Source organism: Silurus meridionalis, chromosome 23 (genome assembly GCF_014805685.1).
Source record: "Silurus meridionalis isolate SWU-2019-XX chromosome 23, ASM1480568v1, whole genome shotgun sequence".
NCBI classification, from domain to species: Eukaryota; Metazoa; Chordata; class Actinopteri; order Siluriformes; family Siluridae; genus Silurus; species Silurus meridionalis.
The window spans coordinates 12,171,723-12,197,204 of NC_060906.1; the positions used below are offsets into that span (position 1 = coordinate 12,171,723).

The window sequence follows — 25,482 nt, forward strand, 5'->3', positions numbered from 1 at the left end:
CTTTCTAAAGCTGTGTCTGTGTCTCTTTGTCTTTGTCTCTGTCTTTCCTGCTTATTTACATGTCTAACAAAGTTTTGAGTTTTGAAGTAATGCCATTAGTGATCTATGATGAAAGACTTTCCTGGTTCGATTCTTACCTCTAGTTTCATATTGAACATTATAAGAAGTTTTTAAAAACAGAACAATGAAAGATCATTAAAATTGGTTGCTGGCGAATCATGGTATATCAGTGGTGCAGGTGTTGGAGATGTGGTTCTTGTACCTGAGTCACTTCTCATAGACTTCGAGTTACTGAGAGAATGTACAGGAAGGAGAAGTTTTGACCCTCTACCATCATGATCTAAGAGAAAACACTGGTCTCCTAACTTTAGAAAAGCCAAGAGTCCAATAAGCAAAGGTTTGTTTGCCTCTCCTGTGTTGGTGTAATGGTCAGTGAAGTGGTTGCTACTTTCTGACTCTCCCGGTTCGATTCCTATCCCTTAGATTTCCTTTAAATTGTTTAAAAAGTTTTTAAAAAGAACCAGAAAAGGTCCTAAAAATCAGGTTCTTGCAGGAGATCCTGTGGCTCAATTGGAAGAGCTTTACCTCTGGGTTGAGAGGTTGCCGGTTCAAACCCCGGCCAGGGCTCAAAGTTAAGAGTGCGGAAGGTTCCGGTGGCCGTAGTAAGGAAGGTGTCAGAAATGGCTGTGTGGAAGGTTGGATGTGGTTTCGGAGGGCGTATCCTGAAGCAGGGGGGCAATATCCGGGCATCTGCCCCCCCGGTGTCTGAGAAGCTGAAAACAGGGGGTTATGAAGCAAAAATGTTCAAAAAAGTATCGACTTAGTTTTGCATATATAGGGAAAAATTCTGCCAAAAACCTATCACCCTCACTTTTTCTGAGGCTATGAAGCAGCAGGTTGTTTACAGTCAACTACCTCATTGCTTACCAGACACTACTTTCCACACAGATTACCCAGTGTGGGGACAAGCCAGATTTGAACCAGCAACCTCTGAACTCAGAGGCAAGGCTTTTACCACAAAGCCATCAAGTCCCACAACACACCTTCTTTTTTTTGGGGGTTTATCCTTTGTTTCAGGCTTCAAAGCAAGAAATTCAGAACAGACAAAAACACAGAAAGCAGGATTCGAACCCTGAACCCCACCAACACCGAAATACCAGTCTTAACCCACTGAACCATCGGGAAGGACCGGCTGCAATGATTGTTTAGAGCAGGTCTATCTTTTCTTTCAAACCAGCAACACAAGAATATAATGCTAAAGACAGACGTAGGAAGCAAACCCATGACATGACTAGCAGGGACAAAGCAGGATTCGAACCCTGATTCACACCATTAGCAAGGCACCAGCATTAACCCACTGAACTATCAGGAAGGACAAGCTGGGAAGCTTGTTTAGAGCAGGTCTATCTTTCTTTTTAACCCATCAAAACAAGAATATGAAGATGTAGGAATCCGGAATTTAACCTACCTCATGACTAGCAGACAGAAAGCCAGGTTTGAACCCTGACCACCAACATTAGCAAAGTACCAGCCTTAACCCACTAAGCCATCAGAAAAAAACAGGATGGGAAGCTTGATTAGAGCAGGTCTATCATTCTTTTCAAACCATCAACACAAGAATTTAACTGTAAAGAAAGATGTAGGAAGCGAATACAGATGTAAGTAGCACAAGTTGAACCCACATTGTAAATAACAGGAAGAAAGCAGGATTCGAACCATGATCCCCACCACCAGCAAGATACCAACCTTAACCCACTGAACCATTGGTGAGGACAGGCTAGGAAGCTTATTTAGAGCAGGTCTATCTTTCTTTTCAACCCATTAAAAACAAAAATATATCGCAAAAAAAAGATGTAGGAAGTGAATCCTGATCGTGACTGGCAGACAGAAAGCAGGATTCGAACCCTGAAGCCCACCAAAAGCAAGAAACCTGATTTAACCCACTGAACCATCAGGGAAGATAGGCCAGGAAGGTTGTTTAGAGCAGGTCTATCTACCTTTAAACCATCAACACAAGAATATAAAGCTAAAGAAAGATTTAGGAAGCAGGAACATAACCTACATCACAACTAGCAGGCAGAAAGCAGGATTCAAACCCTGATCCTCACCAGCAGCAAGGCACCAGCCTTAACCCACTCAACCATGGAAGAGATCAGACTTGGAAGCATGTTTAGATGAGGCACAAGCCTTAAACCACTGAGCGACCGCTGCTAAAAGCATTTGTGCTTTTTGGAGGGTTCATACTTTGTTTCATGCCAGCGCAGTAAGAAAGAAGGCATGTAGGACTGGCTTTGAAACCTTATCACCAGCGTGGACTATATTAAGGACCATGTTCAGGCACAATCCTTAACCCACTGAGCTACCACATTAGTGCCTTTTATTTGGTGGAGTTATCTTTCATTAAAGACCAGGAAATCAATCCAACACAGAAAGGACAGAATTGAAATGTTTTCAGAGGGGACAAGGTCCAGAAGTTTTATTTACCAACACAGCAACCAGCTCGACCAGGAATCAAACTCTCAAACTCATCCTTGTGGGGATACTGACATTAACCCACTAGGCTATCACATCTAGCTATCACATCTATCTATCTATCCATCCATCCAGCAGTAATAACTAGGACATGTGGATGTGGTTTTTATTAATACCACCTACTAAATGATAGCTACAGATGAGAGAATAATCCCCTCAACATGATCAACCATAAAAATAAAATAAAAAAATAGGGCTGCAACTTACGATTATTTTGATGATTATGCGGTTATTTTCACTCTCGATTAATCAGATTGTTTAAATGATTTTTTTATTCGATGTTCTGCTTATTATAACTATATAAATCCCTAATTTAGGGTATTTATGTATAGAAGTGTAATAAAAAAAATTGCAAAAGCCACATACACATATTGAGTTTAACTATATTTAATTTTGGCATTTTAAAGCTTATAGTGGCTGTGTACGAGGGATTTCTCCTTTGAACAAATTCACTCATGCTGGGTTGTTTGTTTCTGTAATATATATATATACAATTTTGAGTATGAAAGGTGAATCAATTTGTGCAAATCAACATTTATATTGTATTTTGCAGTTGGCAAGTGGACAACCATGCTTAAAAAATCTATATAAAATATACTACATTGTTTTGACAATTTTTTCTTAAATATTTTGTTCATTTGTGAAGATATAAGCATCTAGAATATATCATTAAACATTTTGTATAATAATTAAGTTACATATGCATAAATTATCTATACAAACATTAAAAACAAACATTTGACCGCTGTAGTTGAGCCGCGGTCAATCACGTTTGAAAACAGATAAGTTACTGTTGTAGTAGATAAATTCTATAAAAAGAGAATGGAACGGAGAAATGCAGCAAACTAACAGGCTTTATTAAAAAAAGAAAGAAAAATGCACTAATCATTCGCTGAAAACCATAACAGTGACTACAAATGTAGTTGTTTACTGCTGCTGTTATTTGCTGCTTTTAGATTTAGTGTTTGTTCACACCGTTTTAATTTAATCCATCATTATGATGCGAGAACAGATCCAGTGCGACTGTGCAGAAGTTACAGTTTACACAATAGCACTTTATCAAACTGTACCATTTTTTACATAATGAGGATTATTCCGTTTTTTCTTACCGTGCTGATGTTTCGCCTTCATCCGTGACACTAGTGAGTTTTTTTTTCTTTTCACATGCTCGTGCATGACTGTGGTACTTCCATGCCACACAAGCTCAGCTTTGCGATAACTTCCAGGTACATTTTTCTTTGTTGCGTTTAATATAAAATGCTCACATGCCTTGGATGACTTGGGACGCACACTTTTTCCTGCTGCTGGTTGACCCTGCACCATTTTCGCAGTCAGCTGTGTCCCCTTGCAGTCACGCTCACCAGTAACTTGAGCAGCCCAACTAATTAATAATGGCATTCGTTGACAACAAATTTTATTATCGAATATTTATCGATTAGTTGGTGCAGCTCTAATGAAAACCAATATAAAAAAATGTGTATAATATACTATAATCCTCACATCTGCCCTTTAAAAATGGTTCCTTACAAAACCAAAAAATATACATTCCTCTGAAATACTACTCAAAAGAATCTTATTTGGACCTTTTATTTAAAATAACTGAAATTAGAAATAAAAAAGCAAAGTAAATACGTGTGGTTTTATCACTCAATTGACAGATTTACCAAGTTTTTATTAAATATTTGAACTTTCACATTGTATTTTTATATATAAATTATTTATATATGAAACAAGTTCATCAGGACTACTAAATATGGACCAAATGGTAAACCAATTGCAGATTAGGAATGTGTGGTATATGTACACCAGGTTCAGAATTTATTGGCAAATGGACACATGGCACCTCAATAGCCATAATGAATTACAGGAAAATATCCAAAAATTATAATAATTAAAAAAAACAACAACAAATGAAAAAAAAAAATCTTCTAGTTGCCATGGCTGAGGTGCTTCATTGCATCGTGGCTGAAACCCGAGGCTGCTTCATTACTGTAACAGCCTTCACTGTGACGATCCTCTGAAGCACACGCTGTGTCAGCTGAAGCCTCTGAGCACGCTCGTATCAAAATGTTCGTATAAAACATCTCTTCTTCTCTCCAAATGTCAGTTCTTCCATCGGATTTGCTGTTAGTTCAAAAATATGTCGGAATATTAAAATATTGAAATAAGAAAAAATTAAATAAAATCACATTTAACAAACATAAAATTTATGCTACTTTCTGTTCAATTTCTCAAATTCTTTAGAATAAGATAATTTTGCAATTCAGCTTGCAATCATAATTTTTTTGACTGATGACACCTTGCACTTTTTATCCATTTACATTATCCAGTTGCATTAAATGTTTTAATGCCTATAAACCGCTGTTCCCACATGAACGCTGTCTCTGTTAAAAAAATGTGAGTTGTCAAAAGAATGAAGGTTTACTCTAATGTGTGGAAAAAAAACCTCAAAGATGGATGTTTTCATATATAATACTCACTGAATTAACACCTTTTGCACTGATCATCATTAAGAATTAAAGAAAGGTAAAATAAAATATAGGAAAATTCTGGATCGGATTCCTCTTACAGTGTTATTAATGAGCTCGTTGATCCTCCTGTACTCGTGCGAACCCCGCTCCAATTTACTCTGGTACACAATCAGCTGCTGACGGTCTTTCAGGTCTCTGTAGGTCTGATAGGAAAAAACACAAAGTACCTTGTGATTTTGGATTTAGGTCACAAACAACAACAACTACAAATAATGAACAAAACAGACATGCAGCAACAACAAAGGCCCATCACCTTTTTTGTCCCCAGATTTCTTATTGTTCCTGTTATGTGGCTAATAATAACTTCTATATAAAAGCAAATTAAACCTCTGAAAAATGGTAATTTGTGAGCTTTGCCTCAAACCAGCTGTGCTTTGAGCTTTATAGATAAATGGCATTCGTCTATATACAGAATCAGAATCTGAATCAGGAAGAGATTTTATTGCGAAGTATGTTTGCACTTACGAGGAATTTGTTTTGGTGACAGAAGCTTACAGTTGTATGTTAAAAAAAAAAATAGAAAATGAAAATAAATAGAAAGAATAAAAATCTATTGCAAATTTTTCTGAAGGAAAAATATTAAAGCATATAATTGAACAGAAAAGTACAGCTTTAGATTAGTAAAATGTGGTATTGCACATATTTCCATTTATTCATTTTAAAAACGGGGAGAGCATTTAAGTGTTCATGTGAGTATACAGATTACAGCAATCCCCCGTTTATAAACGGAAAACTGTGATAAACGGACGCTACCCCAAAATTGCTACTTAATGTATACAGTACTGTACTGTATTAACATTTTACTACATTTTATAATGAATAATTATATTTGTATTAATAAATGTCATTATTTCAACATAAACTCCATAAAAACAATTCCCTATAAGTGTATTGGTCTATCGCGCTATCCGCGAGCGACCGGGAAAATCAGCCAAACTAATTAGTTATGTGGCAAATGCAATTCTGCGATAAACCCGGGGGGCACGAGATTCAAAACGTGGTAAAGCGGGGGAATACTGTATCAGCTTTACCCACAACTGTAAATCTTTTCGTTGGACGTGGCTTACAAAAGCATTTACTCAGTGAAGCCTATAAACTCTGTAAACATAAATATGATGCTTTGTAAAGAATGAAAAATTGTGAGAATGAGAATAAACAATGAAATGTAACAAACTACTGTTTATATAAAAAATACTTTAGGACATGCTGTTATAGCACCATGCCTTAGGCCTTAGGCATTCCTTTCCTGTAATGATTGTTTGAACATTTTATTCCTTACATATCAGCTAGCAAATTCACATTTTTCATACACTCCCCCACATAGTGCAAAATGCATCGAAATGCTTGCAATGTCCACATGTAGGACAATAAAATGTAGAAATAAAAGAGAACAAATAAGAATTAAAGAGTAGTAATAAAATGTAAACTTTAAAAATGTAAAAAAGACACAAAACAATATAAAAATAATAAAATATTCTCAATGGAATATAAAAAAAACTGCTATGACAAAAAAGAATGTACAATAAAAATAGAACTTACAGTATTTTAATGTGTAAGCAGGATTTATGTTTTATTTCGTTAACACGCTTCCAAGCAACCAAAATAAGGAACTGGGTAACACATTGAAGCTTAGCCTACTCACTCAGTGGGCCACACAATACAAATATCATTTGTCTGACCTTGAAAAATGTATTTTACACTTCAAAACTGTTGTACTTACATCGATGACAACGTCGTGGCATTTATACTTCTGAGCCAAACCGAGCTTCAGTTCAGAGTCATCGATCAGGGTTATGTACTCTTGCAACACCTAATAAAAGAAGATGGAGGATACATACTGAGAAACTGATGTTGCAAGAAGGTTTTTGGTGAGATTGTAATCAACTAAAGCTAAAAAACACATTATCTCTCTCACACACACACACACACACACACACACACACACACACACACACACACACACACACACACACACAGCCCCCACCAAACCAGACATTTACAGGCAACAAAACCTTTTAATTCAAATAGGCCCATAACATAACATAGCTAGTTCACATTTAGTTCACCTAAACATCAAACAATAAACTAATATATATATATATATATATATATATATATATATATATATATATATATATTTATTTATTTATTTATTTATTTATTTATATATATATATATATATATATATATATATTTATTTATTTATTAAATATAAAACCAGGAGTTTTGCTCCCCCTACTGAGAGAAGCTAGTTACTGCAGGAGATTCACCTGAACAGGAGCGCTGTTCTTCTGCAGGATATCCACCACTCTGTGAAAGCCGATGGGGGATCTTTTCTTAGTGTAACCCAGCCAGGTCTTGGTGTTGAACAAACTGTCCACATCAAACCAGTTTTTTAGTTTTGCCCGAGCTCCAAGTGCCGTCAGGATGTACTGCTTTTCTGAAATCTAAAACCAAAGATGGATTCATCCATTAAAACAAATGCAAATGTTTAATATTTAAATCGGTTAATTAGGTAAACCTGCTATGCATGTTCTAATCTCTGGTCACTTCATCAGATAAACCAACATAGCTTATATAAAAGTGATGTGCAGGTAAACACATGTTCATTGTATATTATGTACAGATCGAAATACTCAAAATAAACATGAACCTTCATGATTTTCGGGCTTCTTTATATTACATGCATGTAGATTATTTACCTGTAGACAGTCTGCCGAGTCAGGAAAAACTGTTCACATAGATTTTATATTTAATGCAAGGCTTGTTTGCGAAAAAGTTGCTGACATAATGTTGGCAATAATTAAAGGATGACTAGACAAAAAATAGTTCCTTCTCTTAAAATAAAAGTACAGTACTGCAATTATCTCTCCAGGCATCAAGTCAAAAATCTTTAAGCCGACTTATCCTATTTATGGCTATAAATTAATTACTAATGGTTAAAGGCATTAAAAGGTAGGTTCAGTCATGTTAGGTGCTAAGCTTGATCTTTGTAATCAAGAAGTTTTATGTTCCACCACTCAAACTACTGACCAGATATTGTTGGGTCGTTGCTCTAATCTTAGTACAGCAGTCACGGTGACATGATACACTATATGGACACAAGGTTGTAGACCCCGGACCATAAGATTCATATGTGCTTTAGGAACATCCCATCCACATTTAGTCTTCATTTGCTGTTATAATAACCTCTACATGTTCCACTAGATTATGGAGTGTGTTTTTGGAGATTTGTGCTCATTCAGCCACAATCAGGTACTGATGTAGGGTTTGGAGGCCTGGGGTGCAGTCAGCATTCCAATTTGTCCCTAAGGTGTTCAATATGTTTGAGGTCAGAGCTCTATAGCAGGTCACTAAAGATCTTTTAATGATATAAAGCATATGTAGGTTTGGGTTTCCTAGTTAATGAGATAGAGCTTGAAAAATATGAAGATGTGCTTACCCTGAAGGTTTTTCGGATGTTAGCCGGACTGCTGAACGTACCCTGCAGATATACATGGATGCAAAACCTTATATATAACTGTTAACAAAATTGCCATAACGTGAATACCCACAGTGTGCTTACCTCTGACTCTCCATAGTGGTAGAAGCAGGCATAATACAGTGTAGTGATAATGGGCATGTTCAAAATAGAAGCTTTTCTAGGGTATTTCTTAAAAATCTCAGCTTCACCCTTCTTGTCATTAGCCTAAAAGAAACACACAGAATAGAGTATATAAAATATTAGTAGAATATACACTCACTCCACACTGTGCTAATACGGAGTAGAAACTTCACTTGCTCTTTCAGAACAATTCTTCATGACATGGTTTTCTCAAGATGTTGAGATTCTGGATCAGGTTCAGATGACTGAATCACACCATTACTCCAAATGATTAAATTCCTCAAATGTTTTTGTGGGTTTTTTTTTTTCATATGCATTTTTTTTTACGGAGAATCCGTATTGAATTGCTTTACCAGATCCAAAGTTCTATTAAATCCAAATGATATCCAGTGACTGGGAAGGCCACTGAAGGACATTGAACATCAAGTCTTGTTCAGCAAATCAGTTTAAGATAACTATTGTTTTGTGACCTGCTGATATTACCCATTAAATTTTCTTCACTTTTGGCCACGAAGAGGAGCAAATAATCATTAAAAATACTTTAATAATCTGATTAGTATTAAGGGGTCCCACAAATACATTCCCCACATCATTACACTACCTCCACCAGCCTGAACTGTGGACTGTAGGCAGGTTGTGTCTATGGCATGTTCTTATTTCGTACCATCCATGTGCCTCAGCAGAAATCAAGATAAATCTTGATAAATTTTTTTCAGTCTTCAGCTGTCCAATTTTGTTGAGCCTGTGCTCAAATACAGGCTCAGCTTCCTGATCTTTGCAGAGTGAAGTGAAACCTGACATGGTCTTCTGAGATAATTTCTGCTCATCACAGTTGTACAGTGATTATCTGAGTTACCTTTGTCTGCTCAAAAGAGTCTGATCATTCTCCATTGATCTCTCTGAACAAGGTATATCTGTCTATCAAACTGCAACACACTGGATGTTTTTATTTAATTTATTGCACTATTCTTAGCAAACCCTAGAGACTGTTGTGTGTGAAAATCACAGGACATTAGCAATCATATAAATACCACATATATCAATTTTTTTCCTTTTTATGCTGATGTTTGATGTAAGCGTTAACTGAAGCTCTTGGCCTGTATCTGCATGATTTTATACACTGCACTACTGCTACATGATTGTCTGATTACATAATTGCATGAATAAGTGTGTGTGTGTGTGTGTGTGTGTAGGTGCATTTGTCCTAATTAAGTGCTCAGTGAGTGTATATAACCAGTCTTCACTCAACAACCATACTTATAGATATACAAGATTTGGTTGCTGTGTATTAAACTCTCACCTCTATGATGATCTGTCTCTCCAAGAGTGTGTAGTGGTCTTGAACATGGGTGGCATCGTCTTGAGAAAAAGGGAGACTAACAACAAACAAGGGGAAACAGCTCTCATGAATGCTACAAAGGATGAGCTATGATGTGTGTCTTGATTGTACCGTCTGTGTTTACCTCAGAGTTTTTTTGAGGAAGTCTCTTCTATCGCCTTCGTCTTTAATGCTCATATGCTCCTTGTACTGCATTACCTATAGCAATATATACATATATACATATATATATATATATATATATATACATATATATATATATATATATATATATATATATATATATATATATATATATATATATATATATATATATACACACACATACACACACATTATATATATATATATATATATATATATATATATATATATATATATATATATACACACACACACACACACACACACACACACACACACACACATATATATATATATATATATATATATATATATATATATATATATATATATAAAGGCTAATCTGTGCTGCGTATTATACATTTGTTTCCGTCATAACTTTTTGAAGTTAAGAAACATGCAAGAAATTCAGAAGGATGAACTCAAATAGCACCTACCGCCATATCCTCTGTTCTGCCGAGTGACCTATGACAAAGTCATTTGATAAAAGTTGGTTATACTAGATTGGGGCGGGTTATACAAATACAGCCACACACACACACACACACACACACACACACACACACACACACACACAGGCAAAAAGCCATTAACTAGTCTTACATCCACACCGTAGTTACTAATCAATATTAGGTCTAAATTGTCCACTTACTTCATCAACTCCACCAAAAGCCTCTGCTCTCCCATTTCCTTCAGATAATGAATGTAATGCCGTAAAGCTATTTCTCTTAACATTAACTCCCGGAAAAGGATTTCTGGGGAAAAAAATAAACAAAAAAAATGGCAAATGTAAAGCAATGCCTACTCTTCTAATAATCATTTAAACAAGGAATATTATAGTCACTTACCTTTACTTAATGATTTCTTTAAATATATTAAAACCTACAAGAGAAGAATACAAATCAGATAAAGCACAGATGTGTGAACGCTCTTTGTCAAAATGAATCGAAATTGTGGATGGAAATCAGAATACAACCCGTACAGCAGTGATGATGTTGCCGTCGTGAGCGCTGACCGCTTCATCCAGCAGCAGAAGTTTGTCCTGTAGAGAGCGAAACCTTTCCAGGGAATATGCCTGCACAAATATATATATATTTGGTCATATTTTTCATCAAAACAAATATGAAAAGTTTTGATGTGTAGGATAGGAACTACAGATCCTTCTCTCTCTATCTCAGACACACACATGAGCACACACCACTTCCTTTTTTTTACCATTTAAAGTGGAGGAAACTATTTAGTTCCTGTTATCACTTATATTATAGCAGCTCCACTATACAGACAAAAGGTTGTGGACACCTGACAATACGATTCGCTTGTGCTTTTTGAACATCCCATTCCATATTTAGTCCCCATTTGCTGTTGCTGTAACCTTCACTCTTTTGGGAAGATGTTCCACTAGCTTCCTGTGGAGATTTTGTGCTCATTCAGCCACAAGGGTGTTAGTAAAATCAGGAACTGAGGTGCAGCCAATGTTCCAGTTCATCCCAATGGTATTCAATAGGGGTTGAGGTCAGAGCTATATAGCAGGCCACTCAAGATTTTCCATGTAACCCATGCAAACCATATCTTCATAAAGCTGGCTTTGTGTACAGGGGTATTGTTACAATGGAACAGGTTTGGGTCTCCTAGTTCAAGTGAAGAGAACATTTTATGCTGCTGCATCCAAAGACATCGTATACAATTCTTCCAACGTTGTGGTATCCCAAGAACAGTTACAGTCTCAAGGTAAATCAAATGCAAATTGCCATGTGAATAACAAAACCAGAGATTGCAACATTCTCTTTATTAAAGAGACTCACAATTGGAGGGAAACTTGAACATCTAAGACTCCACAGATTATTATTATTATTGTTACTATTACTATTATTATTATTTGTTAAATACTTTTTATACTAATGTGACTGTAAAAACTATAACAAAGTGACACAGGTGCATTGGTATATTCATGCAGTTTGAATTACAGCTGGATGTCAGAGCTGCTGTTATAGAAAGGTCTTCTGACCAATCAGAGCTTTTGAGAGATCTCAGAGGTGGATTAGAGAAAGGGATTCAGCAGGTACTCACATTCGGAAGGAGAGTTTACTTTACCTTTCCTTTCCGCATCCTTCTTATAGTTTCTTCAGGGCTCCAATCACTTATATAGTCCTTACAGTCTGACTTTGGTTTGCGTAATTCTGGAGCATACACTCTTGCAGACGTTTCAGTAAAAGCTAAAAAACAGAAAACGATGTCAGCTTGCCATCCCAGGCACCTCTAAACTACAATACTCTCAGTCTGAATGATGCCTGAGTGTTGAACTTACTTTCAGAAAATGAAGGCCTGCTTTTTCCTGAGGGGGAATAAAATTATACAATAAGTAGCATTTAAACACACACACTGCTGAATCCATCATATCACCTAATATATTCACCTCTGAACAAAGAACTTAAGGAGTATACAGAGCCTTGTTTTGGTAACGAGGGGGCAGCGTTGATTTTTGGAAAGCTCTGTTCTCCACCCGAGCGGATGCTGGAGGCAGTCTCTTTGACCGACCAGGATATACCTGAAGTTCAACACAAAAAAGTCAAGATCAAAGTCAAATGCATTCTGTGGAAGGGGCAGGAAGTGATGTTTCTGCGATGCGTCTTACTTCCAATAGGCTCTCCACTCCAGCTGACCTTTTCAACATCATCATCATCATCGTCATCTTCGTCCACCAGGATGCTGTTCACCGCACGCTTGGATTCTTTCAGCTAAACAAGGAAAGTGAAGCAGCATAATTTCAATTGACAACTAAAAACACATCAATCCCAAACATTCCATAACATTAATGTAAGTAAAATAATGAAGTTTCAACAAAATGTTAGAGTTAGTAATCCCAGCAATCATGTTCACTGATCCCAAAAAAGAAAACCAGTGGATTGGGAAAGTTTTCAGGTCCATTACTGGCGATTAGTCCGCACACAGTGTTCTATAATGACAAATGACAGAAGCATATTTTAGAGATTAAAAACTCAAAACTGAAATAGCTCATTTCAATGAGCATCCAGACCTTTGGCTCGCACACACCAAACTGAGCACAGGTGCATCCTGTTTGCTCTAAAAAGAACACTGAATTTACAAGAAAAAATATTCCCTGGCATGAAAATACAACAATTCAGCTTTCACGGCTGAACCCTTAACCACAGAAATGGTGAAAATTTCCCTTCACTGGAACAAGGATACACCTGTTCCAGCATGATTAGTTTAGGTTAGAGTAGATCTTGTTTGTCCTGCACAGAGATCTAACATCAACCCCAATGAACACATTTGGGATGAACTGAAACACTGACTGCACCCCAAACCTCCTCACACACTATCAGTACCTGATCTCACTAATGCTCTTATGGCTGAATGTTCACACATCCCGACTTCAAAATCTATTAGAAAGATTTCCAAAAAAGTGGAGAACAGCAAAGGGGAGCTCAATCTGCATTGGGGTGTTCAATAAACATTTATAGAAATGTCAGGTGGCTACATACATGCAGTTCCATGTTGCATCATCATTATGATGACACATGGTGGTTGTAGAATGTTGCTATGCGGAATGCTATAAGTGGTGGACAGTAACAAAGTAAATGTAATTAGCTACTATACTAAAGTAGCTATTTTACGTATCTGTACTTTACTAAAGTATTTTCATTTGGGAAACCTTCTTTTTACTTTCACTTCACTTCATTTCAAAGTCAAATATCTTTTTACTCAACTACATTTTGCTAAAATCAGTTGTTCCTTTTTATGTATGAGTGGATAAAAACATGGCAGCTTGTTGACTTTGTCTCTACTTGGCAACAACATACAGGTCAGTGTCAGTTCAACAGCAGAACATCTTGAGAGTAATAAATAATTTGCCGCAATTTGCACGATTTTTTGAAGTAGTTGAAAAGAAGGTTTTGGGCTCACGATAATTTTAATCGAATTAATTTAATGATTGACTCCTTGATATCATTCTATTAATAGATTGTGTGCTGAGAGTAACAGGGTCTTTTCACATAAACTGAGTCGATGAATAAAGAGTCTTGTGACAAAAAAAGATAATAGGAACATTATAGCCATAATAAATCATAAGACATTGAAGACAAATACATATTTGTACATTTAAAAAGCAGATACCTTTGTATTTTTATTGAAATGAAAGTTTAAAGGGAGCACTATTTTACTGACTGTATCTCTACTGTAACTTAAGTGCATTAAGTTTACAGCCCAAAATCGCCACCATAGGAAAATGAAAACGGAAAAACCCGCTTTCTTTTTGTGATTATTGACGAATAGGAACAACAAGTGCATTTTTAACCTAATTTCTTACAACATCATAAAGTGTGCAAAACTATTGGCACCCATTGTAGGTTTGTTGGAGTGGGACTGCAGTGAGCCATGAAGATGCTTTCATGAAGCTCCTATTCAACATCAATAACTTATGCAGGGTGTGTCCAAAATCCTTCTAAGAAATGTTTTTGAGACTTTTTTGGAATAAATCACAAAGCATTTTGTAGTATACAACCGAAAACACATGTTTCTGTTGTGGAGGATGTGATATGTGTTGAGCTCACCTTGGTAAATTCATCATCGTCATCCTCAAAGGTGAAAGCTTTGAATTTGGAGCTATTCCAGTATTCATCATCTTCAGGTTTAACCCGATTCATCTACAGGCAACACATTGGACTGAGTTATTACAGTAAATACTCCTCACACAGCCTAGACGTATCTACTGACTGCTCCAGGATGTCATGACAACCTCAACCCGAGCATTCAGCTGCAGATATTTCCTTCACTTTAGCCTTTTCTACATGTAACTTGACAACAAATAATGTATCTTACGATCAGACTGCATGACAAACACCAAATCTGAGTCTTACCTTCAAGATAACGAAGAGAAATCAGAGGCGCAAACGTCAGGTTTCTTTACTTCCGGGTACGTTGACGTCATCGTCTGTCAGAATAAAAGTCGTATGCTGCGTTCAGCCGTACACTGTATAACTAAAGGTTTGCAGTCACGTGATCGTCACACCCATCATGCGCTTTTTACACATTCCATTCCTGATCGAGTCTGAACTTAAAGACATTTTAAAAACCCAAAGCCTCTCCATCACTGCCTGGTTACATCCTTTTGGAATTATGGACCCCCTTTAAACTCATCCTCGTTTTTGCCATTGAAAAAAAGCTACCGCAGAGCACAATGCAGCCACCACCATGCTTCATCATAAGGTTGGTACACTATTTGTGCGAATAAAGTATGCAGCCATACTTAAAGTATATGATAGGATCATATCCTATCATTTAAACGCCCCTGTCATTCCTGCTTATAATATGCTTCTTTCTCTGGAAATGCTTTTAAATATATTTCGGGGGGATTTGTGTTTATTTAGCCACGAGGGGACTAATGAGGAGGAAGTCTGGGGTGCCATCAGTTCATTTGGACACTCGAATTTTTCCACTTCAGCGTTGGCAAACCATGTCTTCATGGAGCTGTCACTGATGTTGTGTCAACAGTTTGGGGGGAAAAAACATATGGGTGCGATGGTCAGGTTTCAGTAAACTGTGTAACTCGGAAGTGGTATGCCACTACAAGCTACAAAGTGATACATGTTATACATTTGTCTTTTGTTAACAATAAGCCCTCCAACTGGGATGAGTGATGCATTTTCCTCAAAATTGCAAACTGTAGGTACACCAATCAGGCATAACATTATGACCACCTCCCTAATATCCCCCTTTTGCTGCCGAAACACACCTGACCTGTCGAGCATTAACAGCATTAACTTCATCAGCAGTTTGAGCTACAGGAGCTCGTCTGCTGGATCGAACCACATGGACCAGCCTTCAATAAGCCTCAGTCACACATGACCTTGTTGCCGGTTCACCACGGTTTCTTCCTTGGACCACTTTTGATAGATACTGACCACTGCAGACCAGGAACATCCCACAAGAGCTGAAACAAAATGTTATCAAAATGTTCACTTGCTGCCTAATATATCCGTCCCAGTAACAGGTGCCATGATGAAAAGATGTTATTCTTTTCACCAGACAATGTTATAATGTCATAATGTTAGGCCTGTATATAGTCAGTCTCATTATATAGTCCATTTTACATGCTAATGTTTGTATGTAGATTGATCTAAAGCACACAATAGCACAAACAGAATATAACTCATTCAGACTTGAAGGTGTGAAGTGCTTCCTGGGCTGCCCTGATATCACTCCGTGTTGAAGACAAGGTACGACCAGATCTAGAAGGTGAAAGTCAGTGATATAACTTGTTTCATGTTTCTATCATCTGATACAAATTCACACAAAGTAGATAGGTGTGAGAATGTGCAAATGTTTTCGGCAAATTCTATGTACATAAATTTAGTCACATCAAATACACTTATTTTAGGCTATTTTATGTTTTTTGTTTGTTTTGTTTTTTAAATGATGGTAAAAAAATATAATCCAGAATCAACATCCTGTGTGTATATGGTCAATAAGTGTGATATTTGATGCATTTGGCTCATACAACAGTGAGCATAACAATTTGCTTGATTGGAGGAAGTGCAGCAGTATTCCTTCTTGGTATTGTTGGGAATCTCCAAAGTAAGGAATACAACACTACAGGGTGCACTAATAAAGAAGAAAAAAATAGTACATTTTTAATTAATTAATTAATTGGACTATGGATTATTTTCCAAAACATGTATGTATAGAAGTGTTTTATTCTTTGTACAACACAGGAAATTACCATTTAATTCATTATCTATTGACATATAGTCTCATTTTATTAGTTAGTTCCTGCTGTCAGGGATGAACACTTGTTCTCTCGCTTCTTTCTCTTCTACTTTCTTGTGAAGTTAATGAGACCATCACACACACACAAGTATACAAAAATAAAAAGAGACACACAAGCTGACCCTGGAGACATCCTCCAAAATTCTTTAGAAATCTCAGAAAAAAAAAATCCCCATCTTCAAAAAGATTTTTATTGACCTATATGAAGAACTCCACCATTTACATCCTTTATGACTGAAGGAAGGACAATGTATTAAGAAAAAAAAGCACTGATTTTACCCTGTGATCTAAATAATAGTCAGCACTGCTGTGAAAGCAGCTGGTGTAGAAAAAAAATAAAATAAAAATCAACCCCTTCTGACCAATCAAAATGGAAGATGCAGCAGCACTGTGGTAGTGTTTTGGCAGAAATACAAAACACGGTCTTATCTGAACGCAAAGAACACACACATTACTTTAAATCAGGGGCCTCCAAACTTCTGTACACGACTACACCACAAACCAGTTGCATTTTGAAAATATTTTAGCTGACCGGCTGATATCGTGTGCGTATGGAAGTCCTAAGAGGCCATGCATGATATTTATTTCTTCGTAGACGTGCGCATAAATGGTTATGGTTATTATCCATGATGCCTCTTGAGCATGCTTTTAAACACAAGAAAATTAAGTCGTGATCAAGAAAAAATTATATATACACACATTTTTAACAGTGCATGGCCGTTTAGGCGTGTGTTCAGGGGTAGCGGATAATAAATATAAAATAATATAAAATTTTCCTCAGAATGTATTAATTTTTCCACATCCCAGTACTGGTTAGTGACCCTTTGGATCCTCTGCTTTACGTTTCCCAAAAGTGTGTAAAATCAAAATCAATAAAGACTACAAAACAAACCCTCAACTGCTTTAAGTGTGTCTTTAATGCAGAGCACAATTACATTTCCTTCCTGACCAGTCTCTATACAAAGAGCTCATATAGTTCCAATAACGTACTAGAAGTCAAAATTCTTCACAACCTCCAGACATAGAAAAATGCACCGCTGTACAGAAACGCTGATGTGGAGTGATCGGAATCGAGCATGAACTGCAGCGACACTCCCTTCTTACACACCAGCTTGGGGACACAAGTGTCACAGGTACTCGTTTATTGTTTGTTCAGATTGATGAGACTAACAATTCAATAATTACAAAGGTTTCGTTGCGATTTCTTTTTTTCTTCTTAAGCAAAAGCAGTAGTGTTTTAAGGATAAACTCCTGCTTTTAGAAGTCAGGTGGAAAGTAAAGAGGGACTTTAAAACATATTGGACTTTAAAACATGTTTGTGTGCAAGTTGTATACAGTGTTGTTTTCTTTTTAATGCGAAGGGTAAAGTAAAACAATAACCTATTTAAAAAAAAAAAAAAATACTGAAATGCTTTAAAGGACAAGGTGTTGTGAGACTGAAGGCACACTACTTGGGGTAAAAAAACAAACAAAAAACAAACAAAAAAAAATTACAAAAACAACACACCAGTCATGTCTGTAGCTCATGTCACAGTCCTTGTCCAATTCCAAATTTTACATAATCCCTTTAAGAGGCTTTGTAGATGGTCCATGATGCAACCGTTTAGAAACTGGGGACTGAGCATTGGCTAGGATGAGAAACTTATCACATATTTATTTCTTTTTATAAAGCACACAAAAGCAGCAGCAGCAGTTTCAGAACAACTATTAAAATCCTATGAATAGTGTGGTCCTTTAGCCGTGTGCCATTTCTTTCATTAATACACGTTTCTATATGGAAAGTCTTGTTTCTGTTTTCATTTTAGCGTTTTTTTACGAGCAGTGTTTCTTTTCCACCAGCTAAATCTTTTCGTGTCAAACATCTAGGTTAAAACATCAATATTCCAAATGCTGGCTGAAAAATGTAGATTTTGGCGAAAGAAAAAAAAAAATGACAAAAAAGAAAACATTACAATAAAAGTGCCCATCTGGTTTGGCTTAAAATCCCCACAGTCTGCTAACTAATCTGATCTGACTCTCAGAGACAGAGAGAAGTGTCAGTGATTTAAAAAAAAAAAAAAAATGTTTCTTCCTTTTGTTTTGTTCTTACTGATCCGACTGGAATAGTCGGGAAAAAGTCTCCGGAGTCATGAGTTCCTAAGTGATGAGTGAACACAAACATATATGCTTTAAAAAAAAAAAAAAAAAACCCAGAGCAGCCTCTTTTCCCTCACGTCAGTATTTTGTTTCATGATCAGTCACATTAGTAATTCTTTTGTATTTCCTGTGATTTTTTTAATCATGTGACAGCTGTCGGATAATCGTTTTTATCTTAAAAAAAAAAAAATCAAAAAACAACATCAAATGAGCATGACACGAAGCTGAGAATTAAAATGAAAAAAAGAAAAAAAAAACAAACAAAAAAATATACACCCTGCTAGCTATACTGCCTCAAACAGTCCAATAGGGGGCAGATTTGACACACTTCTGCTGACCAGACCCAGGAGTAGCTCAGATTTTCATCGAGCTGCAGTGACTTTCCGACGGTAACCCATTTTCTCATATCCGCTCAGAGGATAATTTTGCTCGTTTGGCATCCAGGAGGATAAAGAGAGAGTGCTGTGCTGTCCATCATATCAGGGCGGGTAAAGAACGGAAGATGACACTTTGAGTCTTGGCACTTTGTAGTGAGTCCTAACTGAATGGAAGGGAATGGAAGGAACAGTATGATCAAGTAAAGAAGTGTTTTTTTGTAGATGTGAGCTGTTTTTTTTTTTTTTTTCTTTCTTCGCTATCAGCCATCCAGGGTGTGTTCCAAACCATCCAGAGTGAGCTGACTGCGGTGAGGGGAGTTGGGGCTTGGAGGGCTGCTCGGGTTCGAGCTGTTCGATGGGGTGGAGTGTTTGGTGGAGTCCGAGTCAGGCTGCGGAAAACAGGAAAAGGCGTGCAATAATGTAAAAAGATGTAATGACCTTAACGGCGTTTTTTATTTAAAAAGCAGCGCTTATTATAGAAGTAATTGTAATAGGTGATTAAGCAACAGATCATTTTCTGAGGAACTGGAATGGTTATTACAGAAAACAATGTGGTCAAAATCGGACTGAAGCCGAGTCACATGATCGAACCTTCTAACATTAGCAATGAATCATGCTTTGAATTGCTGGTCTACCAGTGTCTAGCCTGCCAAAGACAAAAGAGGAGCTATACGATGCACTAGAAGAGCTGATTGCTGCACCCCCCCCTTACCTCTCTGTCAAAGTCCTGATCAGGATCTGAGATATTGCGAGAAGACCCCGCTCCTATGAATTCGCCACCTCCTAAAATAAAATAACATTTGGTATTATAAAGCAGTCTCATAAAACCAAGCTAACATGACTGCCTGGTTGCAGGGACAGAGACGCCGACAGAATGAGGACTTCTCACCTGAGGCAGTGCGTGTGATGTGGGTCTTACTCCTTGTTTGCCTTGAAATACTAGAAAGAGGACGTGGTTTGTCCTTGGTCAAGTCATCCTGAGAAGACGGCATCACGCTCTGTAGTCAAACAGGAAGCAAAAATAAATATATAAATACACATTCAGAAAGTATAAAGTACTTCAAAATATTCTTACTTGTAGAATCAGACAAAAATACACACTGTTGGCCTTTAATTGACATTTAATCAGAACCTTTACGTACAAGCTTTACTACAAAATTAATAAACAAAAGGCCAATATATACAGGTAGTCCCCGAGTTACGATGGAGATGTGTTCCGATGACCCAATCGTACACTGTATTGTAAAGTGTGGTATGTGCTTTTTTCAGCATCGCATTCTACATTTAGTCCTAATTTGCACCTATAATTCCCTCCACTCATCTGGCAAGATGTTCCACTTGATTTTGGATTGTGCTTGTGGCCATTTATGTCCATCAGCCACAACAGTGTTGGTAAAGTCACTTTTGGCGGCGTTCAAAAGCTCAGCGTCTCTCCAGATTTGCCGTATTTGTGCTTATTTATGCACTAATGTCCTGCGCTCTCACGCGATTCAGTTATTCCAGTATAACATTTGACAGGCAGTCACTCTTGTATATTGGTCATTTCTGTGCAAACTATGTTTCGGACTTTATTTTCACCTCTAACCAGATAGTACCGGAGCTCGTTTGGAAGTCGCAGCACAGCAAACCCTTTATCCGAACCGGATCTGTCCGGCGCCGGTGCAGAGGTCATATACAGAAAGGAAGAGGACTTCAGGCTAAGCTAAGGCTAAACGCACATAGACCAACGCTTCCTAGCATTTTTTCGCAAATTTTCGGCCCCTGGCGAACAAACTGGATGAGCTCAGGATCTGGACCCTCACTCAGAGACTGATTACGGACTGCAACATCATCATGGTCTTCAACATCAAACTTCCCGTCTGGAGAACTTTTACCGCTGTGCCATTGAGAGCATCCTCACTAACTGCATCTCAGTGTGGTACAGCAGCTGCAAATCGCAAAGCCCTTCAGAGGGTTGTGAAAACTGCAAAGGGCGAGGGGTATTATCAAAGATACCTTTCACCCCAACTATGGACTATTTATCCTGCTACCATCAGGCAGCCGCTACAGGTACCTCAGAGCCACAGAAACAGACTGAAGCTTTTTTCCTGTGACTGCTACTACACTGAACAACTGATCATCATACAACGCTAACAACACAATACTGCACTTTTTATTTTTTTTATATATATTTTTTTTTTACTGTTTTCTGTGTATATTTTGCACTGCTTATCCACTCATCCATAACTCACGTTTATCACTGCACTACTGTATATTCCACCCATATTTATTCTGTATATACTGTATCATACATAACTATATCATGTCATTTGAGTATATTATCTTCTAACATGTATCTAGGGTATCTAGAAGATACCCTATTCATCATACTGCTCTTTATTGTAAATTGGCCACTTATGCACTTCTGGTTACATGCTAACTGCATGTCCTTGGCTCTGTACATGTACCGTGCACAATGACAAAGTTGAATCTAATCTAATAGCGAAACTAAGTGGTTAAGGCATTCTACGTTGTCTCCGAGGATCACAAGTTCAAATCCCAGCAACACCAAGTCACCACTTCTGGGCCCCTGAGCAAGGCCCTCAACCCCATACCTGCTCAGTTGTATGAATGTGATAATTGTAAGACGCTCTGGTTAAGGGCATCTGCCAAATGCTGTAAATGTAATGTAATCTAATTTACTGATGTAGGTGAGGTGAGGAGGCCTGGGGTGCAGTCAGCTTTAACATTCATCCCAAAGGTGTTCAGTAGAGTTGAGATCAGAGCTTTATAGCAGGAGATGATCTTCTCCAAACCATGTAAACCATATCTTCATGGACCTGGCTTTGTGCACAGAGGCATTGCCATGCTGGAGCAGGTTTGGGTTTCTAAGTTAAAGTGAACGCAAAATGTATATTGCATCCAAAGACGTCCTATACAATTGTGTGCCTCCAGCTTTGTTGTAACCTTGTGGAGCAGAACCATATACGGCAGGAAAAGTCAGGTGTCCCATACATATTGTGTAACTTGAAAAAATTTTAAATCGAGACATGGCCTAGCCTACCCAGGAGTCTTAAAGAACGGAGATCACAATGGAGTAGTATACTGGAGTGGTCCCCAACCCGCGGGCCGCGGACTGACAGCGGTCCGTGGGTCAATTAGTACCGGGCCACACAGAAAGAATACATAACCTACATTATTTCCGTTTTATTTTGGAAAATTACCGGATTCTCTCCGCCACATCTGTCTATGACTCACTATTGATGCATGTCATGATGCCTCGGTCACATGTCTTACCAACATCCGCTACCTTCTTAAAGGGGCTGCTCCGGCCGATAACACATAATACATTACAGCTAAATTCAAACCCCCAAGCGAGCAAAATGAACGAAATACAACACAGCGAATTCACGTTTATTATATTCAGAAAAGAACAGTTTTTATACCGGCCGTATCATTTTATTTTGTTGTATTTATCCGCCAAACCTTAAGGGCTGGTCTGTGAAAATATTGTCCGGCATTAAACCGGTCCGTGGCGGTTGGGAACCACTGGTATACTGTAATTTTTTAATAATTGAACACAATACAGTACGTAATTTGGCAAAACAGAGCCATTTATAGAAACGTACTATATAAATTATACACTCTATATGCAAGTCGAACCATCGTAACTCAGAGACCATCTGTATACGTGTCCCAAAATTTAACCCATTTCCAGCCAGTCTTTCTGAATGTTAGTTCATTTTTAACACGACCTGCAGTCAAGCAACACCTCTGGACAAACCACGGAATTCAGGCATAAAGCAACAAACAGGGAGGAGAACAGGAATTAGGACCTGTCCTTATGATATGAGGAAAGCAGAAAAGAGAAAGAGAGGAAAGTAAAGTACAGGGTGGGGTGAGAACAAATGGGGAGAGAAAGGGGAGAGAGAGCAGGGTTGCCAGCCTACCCTTCCGAGGGAGGAGGTGGAAGGTGAGGAGGAAGAGGAGGAGAGCTGAGGCAGGCTCTGCTGGGAGGAAGCCTCTTTCTGCAGATAGAGCCCAGCAGAAGCAGGACTCATGTGATAGACGTGCTCAAAGTTGGTTGGAGGGGAGATCAGGGCGTGGTGTCGAGAGGAAGAGGGGGAGGGAGTCTCGCTCGACTGCTTCCGCCCCAACCAGAGATCAGGAGTGCAGAGAGAAAAAGAGGAGGAGTGAATTTGAGAGAAGGAGGGAAAAAAAAAATGAGGAGGATGGAAGAGAGGATGCTACTACTGAACAGGAAAAATAGAAGACAAAGTAAGCAGCAAAAAAGTGGTCGGCCATCAGGGGAAAAAAAGGATTTAGAGGAGTGCAGTAAAATCAGGCAAAAGAAGGTTAGGTTGATATGAAATCATGCACAATGTAATCCTGAATACAGTTACAGTCACACATCACAGCTCTGCATGTCGGTTCAAATAAATAACCAAAATACTGGTATGGGTTTATATGGCATATTAATGGGTTTTAAGTGGACTAACTTAATACCAATTATTTGGTTACACCATCACAGAAGATTGCAGATCATTGTGCTAGCTCTAAGTGCTCAGATGCTAAGTATCTAACATTTTGGCCACCTCTAATAGACTTTGAGCTTTGAGTAAACAGCCATTACCAGAGGCAGGTCCATGAGAACTTGCATCCCATCCCCAGGACCCATATGGGCTACGTGGTTGAAATTGGTCGGGTTGGAGATCAGCTTGGACCTCATTTCTGGGTCCCTCAGCATTTCCCTGTTGGACGCGACACGACATGATTACACAGAGGTTCTCATGAATATGATGATGATGAAATGGTGATCACATGACTTTAACCTCACCTTCTTTGCTGGAGCCTTTCTTCTTCAGGAACTTTAAAGAGGAACTTTCTCTTGCTGCGCGTTCTCACCATCAGCTTCTTGATATTGTCTGAGGTCTCGGGTATAGTCAGATCGCACCCTTCTGCAGCGAGATAAGGGAGCACACGGACGAAGGAAGAGAACAATCAAATACAGGCAGAAAAGCAAGATACAAGATAAGCACCAATCAAGTAAAACTTGATTTTCTTGATGACCAACACATGGAGTCAGCTCAGAGTGGCAGTGTGTGAAGGAGTCGATGCCTGGCAGCCTGGAGGTGGTGTAATGAATGAGGTCATTTCAGTTTACCAAACAAAAGTACCATTATCAACAGGGTAATCTTCCAGGACTGAGAAAAAAACGAATTAAGGAGACCAAAACAAAAAACGTGCCACTGAGCGTACGACAGACTTTTTAATCTGTGAAAGGAAATGTAAAACTCACACTGACTGAACTGTACTTGAACTTTACCTTTTGAGCCGAAAAGACTAACCTCATACAGACCAATCAGTCTCAATGTCAGTGACTGTTTACAGATGTACACTATATGGACAAAAGTATTGGGACACCTGACTTTTCCAACTATATGTGGTCCTTTCTCAAAATGTTATTGCAAAGCTGAAGGCACACAGTTGTACAGGGTGTATTTGGATGCAGTAGCTGGGAGACCCAAACGTGTTCCGGCGTGTCAATGCCACTGTGCACAAAACAAATTTCATGAAGATATGCTTTGCATGGGTTGGAGTGAAAGATCTCCTGCTATAGATGAATGTGACCACTGACTACACCACAGGCCTCCTCACGCACATCAGTACCTGACTTTACGAACCACCATTGTGTCTGAATGAGCACAAATGTCCACAAGCACAATCCTAAATCTAGTGGAACATCTTCCCAAAAGAGTGGAAGGAGTTCTAAGAGCAAATTGGGACTAAATGTGGAATGTGATGCTCAAAAAGCACATACCGCACTTATGACTAGGTGTCCGCAAACTTTTGGCAATATAGTGTATAAATCTACTACTATATATCCAGAGTGATCACAGGTTAATAAGTTTACCTGGAGCGTTGTTGTTAAAGTAGATGAGGCGGGGTTGCTCTGAGCCCATTAAGTTCAAACTGCCCTCCACATTCAGGGGTCTGATCTGACAAGCCACAAAAAAAACACGAGACACATCAGAAGTGAATTTGCAGGTCACT

General features: G+C 38.1%; 2 protein-coding genes across 4 annotated transcripts in view; both read right to left on the reverse strand.

Moving 5' to 3' along the window:
- Positions 1 to 4,327: 4,327 nt before the first annotated feature.
- vipas39 (VPS33B interacting protein, apical-basolateral polarity regulator, spe-39 homolog) lies at positions 4,328 to 15,132 on the reverse strand. The gene is made up of 18 exons (XM_046836917.1): positions 15,028 to 15,132; positions 14,722 to 14,814; positions 12,783 to 12,885; positions 12,564 to 12,695; positions 12,456 to 12,482; positions 12,242 to 12,363; positions 11,133 to 11,225; positions 10,999 to 11,032; positions 10,803 to 10,905; positions 10,588 to 10,615; positions 10,131 to 10,204; positions 9,968 to 10,043; positions 8,629 to 8,751; positions 8,506 to 8,547; positions 7,334 to 7,510; positions 6,784 to 6,873; positions 5,102 to 5,206; positions 4,328 to 4,656 (listed from the first exon to the last, which is right to left on the reverse strand). Exons 2-18 carry the CDS (start codon positions 14,812 to 14,814, stop codon positions 4,636 to 4,638), a joined length of 1,443 nt encoding a protein of 480 aa, XP_046692873.1. The 5' UTR covers positions 15,028 to 15,132; the 3' UTR covers positions 4,328 to 4,635.
- A 2,703-nt stretch (positions 15,133 to 17,835) lies between these two features.
- The window catches only part of cdc42bpb (CDC42 binding protein kinase beta (DMPK-like)), a 56,729-nt gene continuing 49,082 nt past the window's right edge, over positions 17,836 to 25,482 (reverse strand). For 2 of the 3 annotated variants that reach the window (XM_046836052.1, XM_046836054.1), the window contains 6 exons: positions 25,343 to 25,427; positions 24,266 to 24,386; positions 24,062 to 24,179; positions 20,339 to 20,447; positions 20,162 to 20,232; positions 17,836 to 19,838 (listed from right to left, as the gene is read on the reverse strand). In XM_046836052.1, coding sequence (XP_046692008.1) covers positions 19,710 to 19,838; positions 20,162 to 20,232; positions 20,339 to 20,447; positions 24,062 to 24,179; positions 24,266 to 24,386; positions 25,343 to 25,427 — 633 coding nt within the window. In that variant the 3' untranslated portion in view covers positions 17,836 to 19,709. Of the gene's footprint in view, positions 19,839 to 20,161; positions 20,233 to 20,338; positions 20,448 to 23,378; positions 23,574 to 24,034; positions 24,180 to 24,265; positions 24,387 to 25,342; positions 25,428 to 25,482 lie in introns of all 3 variants that reach the window. The other variant, XM_046836055.1, reaches the window with a different exon arrangement.

What these genes read in the sequence shown, in the direction of transcription:
- vipas39 (XM_046836917.1), bottom strand. Translation starts at nt 14,814, where the DNA reads ATGAATCGGGTTAAACCTGAAGATGATGAATACTGGAATAGCTCCAAA. An exon ending in GAGTGGAGAGCCTATTGGAA is followed by an intron (nt 12,696 to 12,782) that starts GTAAGACGCATC and finishes GTTGAACTTCAG; the next exon opens with GTATATCCTGGTCGGTCAAA. An exon ending in AAAGAAATCATTAAGTAAAG is followed by an intron (nt 10,906 to 10,998) that starts GTAAGTGACTAT and finishes TTTTTTCCCCAG; the next exon opens with AAATCCTTTTCCGGGAGTTA.